General features: G+C 39.9%; 1 protein-coding gene and 1 long non-coding RNA gene across 2 annotated transcripts in view; one reads left to right on the top strand and one right to left on the bottom strand.

Moving 5' to 3' along the window:
* The window catches only part of col15a1b (collagen, type XV, alpha 1b), a 30,759-nt gene that overhangs the window by 8,020 nt on the left and 4,811 nt on the right, over positions 1-17,928 (bottom strand). Inside the window, exons 3-35 of the mRNA XM_076022016.1 lie at positions 17,499-17,708; positions 16,580-16,732; positions 15,097-15,171; positions 14,062-14,160; positions 12,927-13,035; positions 12,219-12,259; positions 11,987-12,118; positions 11,887-11,913; positions 11,741-11,803; positions 11,589-11,666; positions 11,368-11,424; positions 11,141-11,278; positions 10,208-10,363; positions 8,571-8,624; positions 8,394-8,429; positions 8,160-8,297; positions 7,879-7,938; positions 7,626-7,661; positions 7,410-7,451; positions 6,967-7,029; positions 5,874-5,909; positions 5,682-5,765; positions 4,952-5,017; positions 4,662-4,697; positions 4,329-4,391; positions 4,115-4,204; positions 3,811-3,846; positions 3,646-3,699; positions 2,800-2,856; positions 2,506-2,574; positions 2,198-2,242; positions 504-573; positions 356-381 (exon numbers count right to left, since the gene is read on the bottom strand). Of these exons, the coding sequence (XP_075878131.1) occupies positions 356-381; positions 504-573; positions 2,198-2,242; positions 2,506-2,574; positions 2,800-2,856; positions 3,646-3,699; positions 3,811-3,846; positions 4,115-4,204; positions 4,329-4,391; positions 4,662-4,697; positions 4,952-5,017; positions 5,682-5,765; positions 5,874-5,909; positions 6,967-7,029; positions 7,410-7,451; positions 7,626-7,661; positions 7,879-7,938; positions 8,160-8,297; positions 8,394-8,429; positions 8,571-8,624; positions 10,208-10,363; positions 11,141-11,278; positions 11,368-11,424; positions 11,589-11,666; positions 11,741-11,803; positions 11,887-11,913; positions 11,987-12,118; positions 12,219-12,259; positions 12,927-13,035; positions 14,062-14,160; positions 15,097-15,171; positions 16,580-16,732; positions 17,499-17,708 (2,499 nt within the window). The remainder of the gene's footprint in view (positions 1-355; positions 382-503; positions 574-2,197; positions 2,243-2,505; positions 2,575-2,799; positions 2,857-3,645; positions 3,700-3,810; positions 3,847-4,114; positions 4,205-4,328; positions 4,392-4,661; positions 4,698-4,951; positions 5,018-5,681; positions 5,766-5,873; positions 5,910-6,966; positions 7,030-7,409; positions 7,452-7,625; positions 7,662-7,878; positions 7,939-8,159; positions 8,298-8,393; positions 8,430-8,570; positions 8,625-10,207; positions 10,364-11,140; positions 11,279-11,367; positions 11,425-11,588; positions 11,667-11,740; positions 11,804-11,886; positions 11,914-11,986; positions 12,119-12,218; positions 12,260-12,926; positions 13,036-14,061; positions 14,161-15,096; positions 15,172-16,579; positions 16,733-17,498; positions 17,709-17,928) is intronic.
* On the top strand, positions 2,256-4,474 carry LOC142885501 (uncharacterized). The gene is made up of 2 exons (XR_012926298.1): positions 2,256-2,970; positions 3,353-4,474. It is a non-coding gene; the product is annotated as an uncharacterized LOC142885501 (long non-coding RNA).

Here is a 17,928-nt window from a genome sequence, read left to right as displayed (position 1 = left end):
GGCATCTCCTCTTGGTGGTGGTCAAATCATTTTTTCTTCAAAGTATTTTAATTCTAACTGAATTCAAAGTTGTTTCATATTGTTATTTGACAAATAGATAACAATGTATATATATATATATATATATATACACACACACATATATTTTAGTTTTAAACTAGTTTTTGAAAGATTTCTAAAATATTTATTTTCTCTAGATTTAATTTAATTTAATTAATATTGCAATGCCAGTGGTTATTCAAGCTGGAAAGACTACATCAAAATGAAAAAAACTTTTAGTTAACACAAAAACAGTGAACCAAGAGGAGGTGTATGGTGCTTGATGAATTACTACTATTAAAATTTAATAATATACCTCAATTTCATCAGGAAATGCAGGTGCTAATGAGACAGGAGAGAAGATCAAATAAATTACAATATATATGGACAGCAAACATTTGGTTTGCTAGCCTAAATTATTATGTGTCTGAATTGAGCCTTTGAGAGTTGGACAGTGGGCTCACCTGGTGTACCTGGTTCCCCTTGTAATCCCACCTCACCTTTGTCCCCTTTAGCACCCGATGTGGTTGACTCCTAGAGACAGGTACAGATAGGCTCCAGTTACCAACATGCTTTTGGATGGCTTGAAAAATGCCACATTCAGTACGTGCAGGATACTGCAACAATGAGTGAACCCATGTATTAATCCTTGGTTAGTCCAATTATGAACACACAGGGGCACCTTTACTGGTTAAATTAATAAATATAAGCGCAACAAAAACACCTGCTGAACACAAGGGATGCATGCTTGACACAGCGGGTACACAGTGCTCCCTCAGCCACAGTGAGTCAATCACATCACAGCACAACAAACTCTGGGTGAGGTGTAAAACAATGCATATTCAGCTGATGCCTCAAACTTTCCCTCATGTAAAAGTGACACCAAGGGGCTTGAACTAACTGAATAACTGAGTAGGCATGTTTAGGGGATACAGGCAGCAGCTTTCCAGAGTTCAACAGAAAAAAAAACAACAACTGTATATTGGAATGTCATTACCCTTAGAATGTAGTATAATTAGCTTGAAACTGCAGTTCACTTCTTAATATATAAAATACTTTGGGCCAAAACGCTCAGTTCTTGTAGACCTTTTAAACCTTTTGTGTTATGACTAGCCTGCATTTTACCAATCTGAGACTGTATTTCAGTTGAACTTTAGATGAAATTGAAAATTAATTTTAGAGCACTGATTGAGGGATGCTTCACCATACCTCAAATATATACATTTGACGAAAAAGGGACTTGTTTTCAATCAAATTCTATGAAGTGCTTTGTAAAACAAAATGTTTTGCGACTCATTTTCTGAAATCCCAACATGGAGTCTTTCACCAGCTTACTTTGATTGGAATTACATGACACAATGACACTGTGGCGTTACTAGAGGCCAAATGGGAAACATCAGAATTTATTTAATTTTTTGATTTGAAGCAGAACTCACAAAGAACAACAACATGGTAACAGACCGTAGAACCCTTCACCATTTTTTTAGTCACAGTAGAGGAAGAATACCGCAAGTGCAACCACCACGAAAGTAAATGATGGATCAAATTATGTTCATCAGAATGTTATACCACAATGTGTGTGTGTTAAATACAGTGCAACAGTTGACGAGGTGCACTGCTTAAATAACATACTCCAAAGATTGTGGTTTTCTTAACATCTGACTCTGGAAGACCATGAAGGAAAGAGCTCCAAACTAAAAGGTAAAATGTGAAATTTTCATCAGTTCAAACTCACTTGAGGCGATGCTTATATATAAGGATGATAGGGTCAGGTAAAATGGATTAGGGCAAGCGGGATTCAGACGACAACACCTGGCTTTAATGTTCATCTTGGGTGATCAGATCACCCTGGTGGAAGTTGTTTTATGTTTGTCCTTTAAAAACACCAGTTGTTGTAGAAGCTTAAAAATATTTGGGAGGAACATTATTGCCAGTTTAAATGAGAGCTTACTTTTGAAATGAAGAAGAAGTATCAGATCATAAGGACACAAGAGGGACAAGAAAGAAAGACAGGTAAGTAAGTAACAAGAGACGGGCTGCTGTTTGTACCCTGGACCAGAGAGCTGCCATGCTGCTATAGCCACACACCAACAGAACCACAAGATAGTCCAATTTCGGAGTGGAAATAGACCAATCAGATGGTCCTACTCTGACTTACTCGACCCTTTTTGCAGTGCGGTCTGGGGCGCACCGGGAATACTGTCTTTGAAATTCAAAGGAAAAACAGCGTCATCACACTTTACTGCTGGAGGTCAAACAGTCTAGCATGATCCAATCTGTAATATGTTAGAAAAGCTATCTGTGACTAATGTTCAGTAAGTGTGTCCTTCAGTAATATTAGCTGCCCATATATAAGATGTATGCAATACATGTTTAGTATTTCCTTCTTTTTTTTTTAAGCTTTATGAGATCTATCATCCCTGAAAGAAAGGTTGTAGGTCCAAAAATCAAAGAACATTAACTTACTCCATTCAGCCTCAACATCCTTCCTGGAGCTCCTGGTGGTCCTGGCGGGCCTGGAGGACCTTGAGGTCCCTGAGAAAGGATTTGGGAGACAACGTGTGGTTTCATACTAAAATTCAGAAACTTGCATAAGGACAATGAATATGTATTAATGCAACTTTTACCAATCAACATTCTGGTTCAAATTCTGAATGTATTGACACAATGCAGATGGAAACACCGTCATGTGCATCCATCATTAACACTGAACTGAGCAGGGCTTCACTGGATCTACTGCCCTCTGACTCCACTTCTTACCATGATGCCAACAGAATCTCCTTTGTCACCTTTTCTTCCAGCCATACCAGGTCGTCCCTGCACAGAGAACGTGTACTGGTTAGTGGTTACTGCCAATAGTGAAAATCATTTCCAAGTGTTTCTTGAGTTTTTCTTTGCAACATTTCCACAAGTATACAGCCACAAGTACACGTAAACTGCGCTACAACAGTGCAGTTCTCTGCTGATTTATGACATGTCCCCATGTACCAGTTCCACATCTTCCTTCAGTAAATCCTAAAACTGTGTGTGAGTGTGTCTGTATATATGCATGTACATATATATATATATATATATATATATATATATATATATATATACATATATATATATACATATATATATATATATATATATATATATATATATACATATACATATATATATACATATATATATATATACATATATATATATAGATATATAGATATATATCACTTTCTATAACAGCTGAAGAAAGTGCTCTTTTTTTGCTATCTTGAAATTCAATATAATCCAAAATTTATTCTCAAAGAGCCTTCTCGCATTGTTTCAGCTCAGTGGTGGCTTCACAAGCCAACAGGAGCTCGGTGTGGCAGAGGTTGGTGGTTCAAACCCGGCTCCATACCATTCTCTTCAGCCTCTTCTATCTTCTGCCAGTCTGTCCCAGGGAAGTCGTGGCTACACAAGTAGTTTACCACCACCAGTATGTAGTATGAATGAATGATGGTTTCAATGTAAGCACTTTGGGTGTTGTGCATATTGTTGCTGCTGCTGCTGTTGTTGTTGTTGTTGTTGTTGTTGTTGTTGTTGTTGTTGTTGTTGTGTGTTGTGTGTTGTGCTACTCACTGGGCGTCCCGGGAAGCCATATTCTCCTTTATGTCCAGTTGGTCCTATTGGGCCCTGCAGTAAACACATGTGCAAACTATATATTGAGAACCTAACTGAGCAGTAGCACACATGGCCTCTCTTCATGAATAACTGTGCTGTGGGCTCTATTTAGTGTGGACTCACCATGAGTCCAATTGGTCCTGGAAACCCGCGGTCACCCTACAGTTTTGTTGAGGAAGTAGGAGGAGAAGGGGCTGAATAAACATTACAAATCAGGATACATTCAGCAGCACTCGCAGTGTTCTGTAATCACTTGTCAATATTTACACCTCAATAATGATTGAGAGCAGATCTTGTCCCTTTGAAAAATGCAGGTTACGTCTGCTATGTTTGCTAGTTCGTAGAGTTGGAGATCGTGCATGTACTATTATGTTAAAGCTGCTTGTCCGAAACACCATTTGTGTTGAGAGGCTCAATTATCTGGTACCTTGAAACCTTTGGGGCCCTGAAGACCTCTTGGTGCAGATATAATCGATCCATCAGCAGCAATGGTCACTCCTGGCTCTCCCTTCTCCCCCTGTCAGAGTGAGTAATGGAGTAAGTTTAAACTTTATTTCTTCACGAAGGAAATAGTTATTAACAGTCTTGATATTAGATGTCCAATGTGTTACTTTTTCAGAAGTCCACTATCTAGTAGTCACCTTAATTCCATTTGGCCCCTGGACACCTGGAGTGCCTATATCTCCCTTTGGCCCCCTGGGGCCCTGAAAAATTGGTGAAGATAAAGGACATTTAAATAGGGAGAAGGATTTACTTTTTTTTAAATCACAGTTGTCTTAAGGACATATTAATAAATGATAAATTATATATAGCCGTGACATTAACATTTACCGAACTTTTGTTACCTACCATAATCATCCAAATGACAGCAAAGATAAAATTAAGGGAACAAATTAAATCATAGTTTTAAATATTCCCTAAAATTATGTCAACTAATGCTCAGCAGAAGTGTAGATGTTGCAAAATGCTCTTACGGGAAATCCAGCTCTGCCAGGCAAGCCTTCAGGGCCCTGCAACATGCGCACAATCACCCACATGCATACAAATGCGAGCATACACGGATACAAACACTGGGAGCAAAGCTGGTAAGTCAGTATTAATGACTTCCTCCTGCAAAAGCTGATATCACAAGCACATCAGCACAGGAAGCTTAATCCTATATTCTGTGTGCTTCTCAATACATATGGCCACTTGGCACCAGTTTTTTTGTGTCTCTATGTATGTGTGTGCGTGCGTGTGTGTGTTAGCGTGTGTTTAAACTCACCATGGGCCCTTGAGGTCCTCTGATCTCAGTGAAGTTGAAGATACCGTCTGTAACATTTAGCAGCAGCTGCATGCAGGAACAACACGGGGGGTCAAACTTTAGTGTCAGTCAAGGAATCAATCCTGTGTATTTTCTTCCATGGAACACCACTAGTCTTGACCACAGAATGGTCAAGACTAGTGTACAAATATATACAAATATGCACTGTACATGCAACAACATTAATACTCATCATTCATTTTTATCGTTATTGTCAAAATGCTTGGGGCCAGATCTACAAAGAATGGAGCGTAAATTGCGTCATGTTTTGCGGCGACTTTGCGGCCGTAATCACCGTCACCTTCGTGTCACATCCAGAAAGGATTTTTGCGCTAATGATATGCAGGTGAGGCGTCCTGAGGAGTCAGAACTGCAAATTGCGCTCTAGTTACTTGATCGTGCGATAGATCATCACACCAGAGGTTGAAGTTCTGCTGGAATACTTTATTATATATTATATAATATATATAATAATATATATTATTTCTGTTGTTGTCAGTTAACACGCATATTGGACAGACAGTCGCATACGTCTCTCCAAATCACCCTAGCGAGTGTAACATCGCTACTGTTTGGCTGTGTTGGGTTTTTCAAAATGTAGCCACTGCTGTGGTCAGGTTGATCGTGTAAAAAAGTGCCAGAAACAGGATCTGTTTTTAGTTTTTCTCTGCATTTGTGTGCATGTGCTTACATCCTGAAGATTGATCACAGGTCCAGGAGGTCCAGGGGGTCCAGGTTGTCCTGGAACGCTTAGTCCATCAATACCTCGGTCACCCTTCAGATCATAAATATGAGATATATCATCTTGTACGACAATGACACCAATGAAGATTGTCTAGCATGACACAATGTCTACACAGTGCTGTGTTTTTGGTGGCCCTACCTTAGAGCCTGAAGCACCCTTTTCTCCTTTGGCTCCCTGATTAATAAGTAAAGAAGAAAAAATTAAAGAAAAACAGAAATTATTGGTATCATGAAAAAGATGATAGAGATGATAGGGCTGCTGTACTGAATATTATTAAGGGTTATTATTAGGTATGCACAGGTATGCACAGGTATGGGCAAACTACGGCCCAGGAGTCATATGTGGCACATTAAGCCTTTTAATGTGGCCCGCTGCACTTAAAGAAATTGCATTGATAGTTGCATTTCATTCATTTTTTCAGTGTTTTAAGAGTCACTTCAATCAAGAGCTAAAGACCGTGGGGCTTCAAAGACGCTTTAACATTAACACACACATGTTTTCTACACATCTCATGATATATTTTCTCCTATGAGGTGGTTCATCAAAACACTCCATCCATCTGCTCCTGCTCCGGCCCCTCTGTCAAATTTTAGAACCCATTGTTGTCCACCAGTCAAAAAGTTTGCCCTCCCCCGGGTTAGCATGTAACAACTGTAACAGTGACTGTTCTCCAATCAGATAGCGTGATGCGTATCAAGTCATTATTTGAAATCAAAGGAAAAGTGTATTGTGCATTAGCTAACCTACCTAACCCATACAATTATATCCCCAGCAGTATGCTTCCTTTCGGAACATCAGGGTCACTTACATGAGATCTTTAGGACCTGATAGATAATTTCTTCACGTCACTTCCAAACCGCCTACACAATTAGGATTGTCAGCCAATTTACAGGACAATAAGTATGTCAAGGTTCTCAGCTGTCCAGGTCGTCTTGTGAAGAAGGGTTAAAACTTGTCCAGGACTTCTTGTGATCTTGAAGATGTTTCACTTCTCATTGGAAATGCTTCTTCAGTTTGAACTGAAGAAGCATTTGATTAAAATAGGGCCCTTCCATTTTTTCTTCTTCTTCTTCTTTTTGTGTTCTGTATATATGACTATCTTCTTGTTTTATTTTGTTTTTCTAAGCTAAGTACAGAGAACGACGATAAACCAGAGTCAAATTCCCTGTTTGGCATCCACAAACTTGGCCAATAAAGCTGATTCTGATTCTGATAAGCAGCAGGTACTTACTCTTGCCCCTGGTAGTCCAGCAGGACCCTGAATGCCCTGTGGCCCGGGTTCTCCTGGCTCACCCTGTAAGGAAGACGTCACAGGTTGGGTTGAATGGCGCAGGGCTCGATCAAATCAAATCAATTCAAATCAAATCAAACTTTATGTATAAAACACTTTTTCTTAAAAAAAAAAAAAAATGTAACAAAAATTGCTTTACAAAAACCATTAAAAGAAGAAGCCCACACTCACATACACTTGCACACACTTAAATTATGCCAGGCATGCTACACTCATCCATTCATACACAATATGCAAAATTAAAAGTGAAAGGAAGGCAGAGCACTGATGGAGCAGGTCAGGATATAAATTCTCTTTCTCCTCTCTCTTGTTTTTAGAGAAGGGGAGAATTTTGTTGAATATATCAGTAAAACATTTGAGATGGTCCTGATTTAGTTGCTTACCTTGACAGAGAGCCCAGGAGCTCCCGGTGCTCCATCTTCCCCCTGCAGAAGACACACATCATACATCAAGTTTAGAAACTTAACAACCTGGGACAAAAGCACATTAAAATCTTGACTGCCAGGATCGGCAGAAAAATATTTTTCTTAGCAGGGAAACTGGGAACAAAGTGTTCAAGATCAGTCAGACAGATGTTGATTTAAATGAGAAGATCCTACCTTTGGTCCTTTGGGGCCAGGAAGGCCAGGTTGACCCTGGGAAAAGCAAAAGACAGAACAATGATTAAAACCACACATGGCCCACATGTTAATGCACACACAGACACATAATGCGTTCCAGACCAAATGTTTTGATAGAGTTAAGATGAATAATGACAATTTCCCCAAAATGTCCTCACTTCAAAAGTCCTAATTATGTTGCTCAAACACTCAGTGCTTCCATCCTGGCAAGAAAACACATTGTTCCACTGACCTGTGGACCTCTACCTCCAGCACCAATGAGCATGTCACTCTTTCCAGATCCTTCCATATCCTAAAAACAAAAAAGGACATATCTGAATTCCATGCACCCGTATCAGTGAGATTTCTTGATTAGATTAGATTAGATTAGATTAGATCGTAAAAATCCTTTGCATTCATGAATATATATACACACACACACACACACACACACACACACACACACACACACACACACATTATATATATGTATGTATTTGTATTTGTAAAAGTAATTGGTATGAGAGGTCTCACCTCTATGAAGAATTTGGCTGCTGGTGGTCCAGGAGGTCCAGCAGGTCCTGGTTGACCTGCTGGGCCTCTCCTTCCCTGCGGACCAGCAGGGCCTGGTGGCCCTGTAGATCCTACCACACCAACAGAACCACATTCACCCTGCAAAATAACAGAACAAAGCAAGAGAGGCCTTGATTTTGGATTTGTGTTAATTTGAAATATATGCCACTCCATTTGTGTAAAGTAGTGTTTTACCTTTGGTCCAGGTGGCCCAGACAAACCTTGGTCACCCTAAAGACATGACATAAGGGGACACTATACACTGAGCTGATAAATGGTTGATATTATCTTTTTTTTTTTTAAATCAAGTGCACATCATACAAAGTTTACAGTCATACAAAGTATTACAAAATCTTTACAGTAGTTTAATACCTTAGCTCCCACAGCCCCTGGGAGACCCGGCACTCCATCTTTTCCTGGTGGACCCTGCAAAACAATGATGTAAGCAGATGAGTTCAGTGTCCACTAGCACAGCACAGAGAAAATAAAAGCTGTGATGTTCAGCATTTTGTTGATTCCAACAGGGACCAACAGCAGATCAAATTGATCTGATTCTTTAAGTGATAACATAACATCATTTGTCGCCATTGCACTGGTGTTAGTGTGTGTGTGTGTGTGTGTGTGTGTGTGTGTGAGAGAGAGAGAGAGAGAGAGAGAGAGAAAGAGAAGAGAGAGCTGGAGGTTGGTCTGAGATCTGATTGCCAAAAGGTGGCATGATGTCACAGTCATCATTGATTGCTAAATGATGCTATCACTTAAAAGAAAGGTAAAAGTTTGAGAACATTTGTTTTTCAAAAAGGAAGCAGCAGTAAAGGAAAATACAAGAATTTCCAGTTAAGAGAAGTTAAGTTGAGAGAAGGAGGCTGCTGCTGTTATTCACATAAGTGACCTTTTAATGTTTCTGGGTATGTGGCAGGGGGTAATAATGGCGGATTGTTCTTTAATCAGAAGCAACCTATTAATCATAAACACTTGGTGACATGGTGAGACACGTCTCCATTTCTCTTCAAGGCAACTTGGATTTAAAAGGAAAAAAACTACATTAATGATGGAAGTTTACAACTTTTCATTGAATGTACCTGTAGTTAATGGAAGAGGGTGACACAGCACCCTTTTCAAAGTGTTGAGAAAACAGAACAACAATAATCTTAATACCTTCAGTTTCAAAAAGTAAAACTTTCTAAGCATGATGAGTGCATCTGTGCCCTGGATTCATTTTGACTAATTTGTTATTTCTGTGGCGATTATACAAAATTATTATTAATAATAATAATAATAATAATATTATTATTAATATCAAAATATTCATATTAATGTTACCTGTCAGCTGACATAGGTGAGTCCTCCCCTGTCTCCCTGTGTACTTTTATCATGGTTTGAAAAAATAAATCTGTGCAGCCATATTTTTTTTATTTTATTTTATTGTCACAATAGCAGAGATAGAAAGAAGTACAACTATTATAATTTTATTTCTTTTCCTCTTTCTTCACTCTGTCCTGTTTGCATACTGAATTATCTCACTGGATTTTTATTACCCATTAAAATCCCTTTCACTATCTATGTCCATTTTCCCGTAAAGTGATGTGAAGAAAGGGAATGAATGAAAAGGCAGATTTGCACCATGTTGAATTGGGAGGGAAGGGCAAAAGGGCAGGTGACGGTGATGAAATGCTGGGGGAGTGACTTCACTTTCCTTCAGATGTGCTGAAATGTAATTTTCCAAAAAGCAGCATTTGAGTTGAAAATATATGAACAGCAAGAGACCTGCAAAGTTCTGACTACATGGGAAACATCAACACTAACTGGCAGAAAAGTGAAGTATCTTGCGTCAGGTAAAGAGGACAACATGGTTGCAGAAAAAGTGCCTGAGCTTTGGAATTGTAAGAATGGAAACAGGAGAGATTGAACAATTCAATCCCTCTTTTTTCCCAAAGCACTCGGGCATCGGGCCGCAATTCTGCCTTTTATTGTTTGCTGAATTTTACCCCCAGCAAACAAGGTTGTAATACCTCGCCTGACCCCCAGGCAGAGCCAAAGTCAGGCCCAGAACCGAGACCGGAGCCACGGCTCAACCCAGAACTGAAATCAGAGCCGAGTTCAGGTGCCGACACTGAGCTCAGCCCTGAATCATCAGCCTCAGAGGAACTAAACCAATCCTCAAACATCTGAAACACAGTGAGAGGAGCAGAGACAACAGAGACACTCAACAACAGATCAAAAGCAGCAAAACACAAAAGAGCATTGGCACATTAATGTCCAAACAGACCAATCAGATTTGCTACTGCCAGGTCAAGGCTTCCCAATTGGTCTCTGTGGTGACAGAGCTGTAAACAGTCCGAAAGGCTTTTGCAATGAAAAGCCTTTAGGACTGTTTGGGGTTCTTTCAAAAAGTTCCAGTCACTTCCTGTTTTTTTGTCTCTTTTCTGTCTCTGACTTTTGACAGCGGTTTGCAGCAGCTGCCTACTGGTTTTGTCATTACTAAAAGACAGCTGATCGGCTATAGGATCCTATGTTGTATTAAAGTGGATTGGGAATATTCGGGCATAATGTTTCGGCTAGATTCCACTTTTTGAAATTTCTGCAATCCAAGCTAGCTAGACCATTTATAGTATTTTTGAAATAAAATGTTTTATTGCTCTGGTTGTATAGACACACTGTTTTGGATAAAATATTATGACTCAAAGCTGTTTTGGGGTTCCCCACGTGTCTCAATAAGTGATTAGGTACTTTAATGACTGAAAAAACTGTGGAAAGTTAACAAGTCATCATGAAACAAACTTTTTTTTTAAAGAATTTATGGAGTATCTATCATAATTTATGACAAAAAGAGAGAAAGGATGAAGTCAAGACAAAGATAATAATTTGGATGAATAGATGAATAATTGTGCCAGTGGCTGGTGGTCTGTTTAAAACCAACATGCTTATTTCTTCAGGTAACTGACCTGGACTCCAGGGACCCCATGAGGTCCATCTCTGCCAGGGGCACCGGGAGGGACAGCGTGCCCTGGCAGCAGGGCATGGCTTGCATTTGTTCCTGGAGGTCCAGGTGGTCCTGGAGGCCCTGGTGGACCAGGAGGCCCCTTGTGGAAACATAGTTGTATACATTTTTTTTTTAGATCTCTCTTTATTAAAATCTACCCTACTAATTATTTTTTTTTTTTTAAATTACCCTGATGATGTCACTGTCGAGGTCTTCGAATCCAGACCCGAGAGCATCAGGTCCGTACTAAAAGACAAAATCAGAGTAAACATATACAAAGTGTGTGATCCCCCTCGTGATACTGTCCCTCCCTTGGCAAAGCTGGCAAAAACAAACAAACAAACAACAATCATACCCATACACACAGAGGCCAAAACGCAGACAAGATGACCTCAAGTTGTGATACTCACAGGCACACTGCGTGATCTCGGGGGTCCAGGTGGCCCGGGGATGCCAGGAGGGCCTGGTAGACCTACTCCAGGTTCCCCCTGCAGAGAGGAAACAGTGATAGTAGAAATGCCTCCAAAATAAATCTGCCATAGAAAGCAAGAAATCACTGCACCTTCTCTCCTTTAGCTCCAGCTTCTCCAGCCAAGCCTGGAAATCCTGCCCGTCCTCTCTGACCCTAAAAGTAATAATTACTTATTAAAATGAATTTAAAGCAGAGCAAAGAAGGTGGAGGATAAAAGGGGAGGTGTTGCCACTTGCCAAATCTCCTTTTTCACCCTTGTGTCCCTGTGATGAACGAGAGAAGAGTTGAGAACCTGCATTTTAATCATGGTCATTTCAAACATACAAACACGTGCACCTTCTGTCCCTCTCTGCCTGGCAGCCCGGGGGATCCATGTGGTTCAGGTGCAGGGGTGGGACCTGGTGGTCCAGGTGGCCCTCTGGGTCCAGGATCTCCACGTTCTCCTTTCAAATCATGTCTAGGTTGACCCTGAGAGATGACACAAAGGCTCCAGTGTTGTTGTCTTGAGTCACTGATTAAGATGGTCATGAAAATGGATGTGGTTGTGCAGGATGTCACAAGGACGCACCACCCTGGATCGTTCCCCCGGCTCCTCTGTCCTCTGTGTTCCTGCAGAGCGTGAAATGTAATTAATTGTTATGGGTTTTTACCAAAGGCTGTGCAAAATGTCAAGTTGTCCGCAATCTTCCTTAATCTCATCCCTGCAGCCAGTTCCACAAGGCATTGATGATCAAACGTCTGACCCGATCTCAAAGCCATGCTGAGGAGAAAACTCTCAAAGGTGAGAGTTGTGAGATAGATTGACCGGTTGGTGTCCACATCACTGCAGTCACTGCCCCATCCATCTATCAATCTCCTGCTGTATTCGACCCCGACACTAATGAATACAACTCCATTTGAGGTACTCCAGGTACTAGGCTGGACCTCCCGACCTGAACCAGATCAACTACACATAGCAGAGATTGGATCCTCACGTCAAGGAACAGGACCACTTCCTCCACCTGTGTGTGTGTGTGTGTGTGTGTGTGTGTGTGTGTGTGTGTGTGTGTGTGTGCATCTGTGTGTACTGTATGTATGTATATGTTTGGAGATTTTGAAGAAGAAACAGCGACATCAAGTAGTTACATTTTAGATTGCAGCTAGCCAATCTCACTCTCACTCGCCTCACTTGCCAGTGAACTACGGTGGCCTGTGCATACAAACCTGGATACTGGAAACACACTTGGGGAGCATGACAGCATATGAAAAACTCCACCCAAAAGACAAACACCCTCACCTCTTCTTTCCTCACTGGCGTCTGTCGTGGTCTGGAGGCCAGAATATTCGTCTAGCTCTATTTGTGGCGCCTCAGTGGGAGGAGCCCTGACAGGAACGCTGCCGTCCTCCTTTATGTGATTAGGATGAGAAGGTCAGACTTGTTAAGACTCTTTCTGTAGGAACGAGGAACGAGTTTGATGGCAAAGATCAGTTGTTAAGGAGTTCAATAACAGCACAGCCAACGAAACATCGGCTAAAATAAGAATTAGCAGTGAGACACCCACCTGCAAACAAAGGACAAAAAAATGCAACCATTGCAGTAGTTGAAAAACATATCATCCTTAAAATTTAACTCAATCCCAGTTAATGTCATTAAATATTTGCGAGTGGGTTTTTAAAGGTGGCTGTGCGATGAACTGGCGACTTGTCCAAGGTGTCACCCTGCCTTCACTCTATGACAGCTGGGATAGGCTCCAGAAGACCCCTGTGACGCTGAGCTCATAAGCAGGTATAGAAAATGGATGGATGGATGGATGGATGGAGTTTTAAAAGGTTTGGCTGCAACAGAGGCACAACCAAACCATGCACATCATTTTGCTGTTTGTTGTTAATCACACAAAATTAGAAAACTAAATCCTTTCAGTTCTTTCAAGAACTTGTTCTTGTGTACTGTGGATGTGTTGCAAGAGATGTGCTCTTGCTGAAACGTCCAGTTTTTTGCGGGTAAACATAGTAGTACATGGTTCTTAGTGTAACACAGTGCTGTCAAATGCATGGGGCATCTAAAAATGCTTTTTCTTCCCCATCAACTGTAAAGTTGCTGTCAGTGAGAATCCATCAAGAGATACATCAAGTTCCACTAGTGTTTTTCTTTTTGCTGTTGAAAGTTTTATTTCTTAATGTCAAAATGAAAGAATGTCGTGTGATTTAAGTGTCTGGTTGAACAGTTAATAAGGCTGCGACTAACTTTTCCCTTTGAAGCATGAATAATGATGAGACTTAATGGTGAAATGTTTGGGGTCTGAATGACTTCCTGCAAAAGGGGGAGAGGTTAGGGGTTATCGTACACACACACACGCACGTACGCACGCACGCACACACACACACGCACACGCAAGTATCATGTTATGTCATGTCTAAGATCAGAACTGTACTTTTCTGCTCTCATGATGTCTGTTAGCTGTGTTCTTCACCATTTCATCCTCCGTCTCTCGGTCATCAAGAGTATCGTCTCCACTGGTGTATCCTGAGGCCTTGTTAAGACAAAACATGATGGTAAGCAAATATGCATTTAAAATCCAAAACAAATCAATAGGAGAAGAATAGGAGATGTTAAACTGAAAACATTGAAACAGAAGTTTCAGAAAGTGCAAACGACTAAAACACTTCTACTGATTTATTTTTTGTGTATTTATGCTTTGGTACCACAAGTTGACCACGAGAGGGCAATGTCTACCACTTCAACATAGTGTCATAAAAAGTGATTTTTGTTCAGAGTCGCAGAAGGTGCAGAATGTTCAGATTTTACCAGTGCAGACATATAGAAAATCAATTAAAAGTTTTTTTGTTATTTTCCAAAAGTGGAATATTCATATTTTCTAGTGAAATACACAAAGTTATTTCAATATGGGTTGTTAAAATGAAAAAAAAAAAAAAAAAAGACTAATGATAACATTCTTTTACTTTTGTAGTAAGATACCTTTTTAGTACAACTGCTGCGTCAGTCTTGCTTGGCATGATAGGTTTCAGGCTGTGATGCTGCTAACCTCTGCTTACTTTGTCTGCATTGTTGGGTCTGGTTACTCTCATCTTCCTCTATACACAACTTCGTGGATTTTCTACGGGGCTCAGGTCACAATGACACAGTCGCTAGAATCAGTTTCTTGTAGTTTTATTGCTGTTTGGCAAGATTGTGTGACCTGATTGTGTGACCTGATTGCAGATGAAAGGAGAGTTGTGTGGTCTCATTAGCAGCTGAGAGACTGAAGACACAGAGCAGAAGTACTTCTGAGTCTCCACTCAAAGTCTAATAACACGTTGATGTATATGGAATGTACACTGTTATGACATGTCTCAGCCATATTTATAGTGTGAGAGTGTAAGCGTGTGTGTGTGTGTGTGTGTGTGTGTGTGTGTGTGTGTGTGTGTGTGAGTGAGTGAGTGCGTGCATTGGTGTGTGTGTGTCTCACATAAGGATCGTCATCCTCACACTGCTCCTCTGCTGCTCTCGGATCAAATTTTATCACGAGCTGCTGAATGGATCCCTGAGGAGGAAGATAATCAGGAAAAGCAAATTAATCTTTTGTTAGAATGCTTGTTTTGTTAGAATTTGACAGAATTTAAGTCATTTTACATTCATTTACAAACCTTTGCTTACGCTGTAAATTTGGTTTATTTTTTTTTTTTCTTCATAAAAACGAAGAGATGAAAGTTTTCAGAGATGTGGCGAGGCAGTTTATTTAAGATTAGACTTTAAAGGTCCAGTGAGTAAATTTTGGCTTGGTTAATGATTTTTATATTGGTAAAAGCTTAACATGCTGCCTGTAAAAACATGAATAAAAGTGTATACTCACAGTACAATAATGGTAATATCGTTTCCCTACCCTTAGAATGGTTCATATTTATATATAGCAATATACTGTACACAGATCAAGAACCATTTTCATATACTGTACATATAAGAATACAATTATAGCAAGTGTCTTGCTCCCAGTTAGCTGTCATCGCCTGGTGTGAACAATCCAGGTCGCCTGACAGAGCGTTTTGTATTTAGGGTGAACGCTTAAGTCCTCAAAATCAGTGAAGAAGGTGGACGAGGTATCCAGGTTTGTTTGCGCATGCCACCGTAGCTCACTGGCAAGCTCGGGAGAGGGAGAGGGAGTGTAAGCACTGCAATCTAAAATGAGCCACTTGATGTTGCTGTTTTTTCACAAAAACTCCTTTTACAGAAACAGTAACTGTAAGTTAGAACATTATAACTTACAGTTAGAATCAATTGACTACCATCTGACCTCCTCTCTCTCTCTCTCTCTCGCTCTCTCTCTCTCCCCCTCTCTCTCTCTCCCTGTCTCTGATGTCTCTCTTGTTTTATTAAAGAATAAAACATTATCACATTCATGACAGACTGAATGAAATTAAAATAACTTTTGAAAGGATGAAAGAACTTTTTGTTTTTTCCTTTACACACAATTTGTGAGATGGTCAGTATTAAGTGCAAGAATCCCTTCTCGACACAAAGTCCTCCTGTCCCCTTGCACTTCAACATCAGCAACATCACCGTCTACCATTAAGAATCCTCATACAAGACGATTAATCTATTTTCCTTTTCCCCCACTGATTTCTTCATTGTCACTGAGGGTGAAGCCACAAAATTAGCAATGGCAAAATTTGGGTTGCCACATCACGTTGACAACAGGTGTAGTCTGACAAAACAAACTGATGGGATATATTTTTCTGCAATAAAAATAACGTAACTTTTATCATAGTACTATACTATTTTATTTTTTTAACTATTGGTATTTCACATTGCTTTTTAGAAATCACTTTATGTCTGTTGGATTATGTGCAATTGTGTGTTAAAAACCAATTCATAAGACACAAAAATGTTCTTTCTTCATTTCTTTGTGGATTTAGAATGGATTGGATTGTCTCTTTATAGATTTATGAGCTTACCACAAACTTTTCAAGTCCTGTACCTCCTGCATTTGACACGAAAATGCCAGACTCGTGTGAGAAGGTGAGTCTGTCTGGGCTTCGATGGAGAGTGGCCCTCTCTGCTTCCCCACAGTCCATGTAGAGACGCACCTCTTCATGCTCCACCACCAACTGATGGATGAGAATCACATTTAATCTAATTGGTTAATGTTCAATCAAACATTTGTTTCCCCTTAAAAAAAATAATACAGAATTTCTCATTTCTACAGATTTTGTCTTTATCTCATGCTAGCAAATTGTCACCTTGTTCACAAGATTAATTTTTCCCTCATCAATGTTACCTGGAGGGTTCCATGTTTTTAAAGAGTATCAGCGACATAAAATAAAGAAATACAAAAGAAATAAATCACAACTGTGGAAGCCAATAAAGTGAAAATGGCCAATAACGAAATAAAACTCTGCCAATAATGTAATAACTTATTACATTATTGGCTGGCAATTACGTTACGCCTGCTTAAAAAAAAAATCTTTGCAAATGTAAGAACTGAGCTAATAATGTGATAATATACTAATATGACTATATGGCACAATATGGCAGTGCTGCAATTTTTTTGGGTGGCCACGCGAGGTACTGCAGTCAAAAATGTCATGAGGCCCATAGATTGTAACACAAAAATAAATGTTAACATTTCTGACAGAAAGCCTCCTAACAAAATCATGGTCCATAACAATTTTTTCTATTCTATGTTTTTTAATGGACTTTTGGAATTTTCATGGACTTCTAATCTTTCTAAAAATTGATGCACGTTCCAAGCATAAATTATCTGCTGCTGAGGTCATAATCTGTATAATAGCAGATAACTATAGATGTCTTGCAGTTAAAATCTGCTACATTCCTCTTAACACATTATCAAATCTTACAGTAAGCGAAGCTCACCGTGAATCGTGTCCACTGCTCGGTCATGTCTGGAACACTAAAGGAAGCAGCTTTGTGGCTGTGAGACGCTTCCTCATCATCAGTGTAGTAGAGCAAGATGCTCTGGAGGCCACCTCGCGCTGGAGTTAGGGCCAAGCCCAGTTTTACAACCTTTTGAGGGGCATCTGTGATGGCAAAGAGCACTCCTCCTCTCTGCGTGGCAGGGCGGACCTGCACAAAAAGCAGAAACCAGTAAGACTCAAAGTTTTAGCATGGTTTACAATGAAAAACTGTATCAGAGAAGCATTAAATAATGAATGTACATATTCAAAATAGTATTTTTTTTTTTTTTTGCAAGGTTAATATGGTGAGGTAAATGGAAATGGAAACTGGAATTGGGAGGATGGAGAAATTTTTGGACCTGAGCAACAGCCATTTTCAGATGGATGTT

The sequence above is a fragment of the Nelusetta ayraudi genome, unplaced genomic scaffold, assembly GCF_046127955.1.
Source record: "Nelusetta ayraudi isolate G7.1 ecotype Tasmania unplaced genomic scaffold, CSIRO-AGI_Nayr_v1 ptg000011l, whole genome shotgun sequence".
NCBI lineage: Eukaryota > Metazoa > Chordata > Actinopteri > Tetraodontiformes > Monacanthidae > Nelusetta > Nelusetta ayraudi.
The sequence above is the reverse complement of the archived record's forward strand: the minus strand, read 5'-3'. Positions and strand labels throughout refer to the sequence as shown.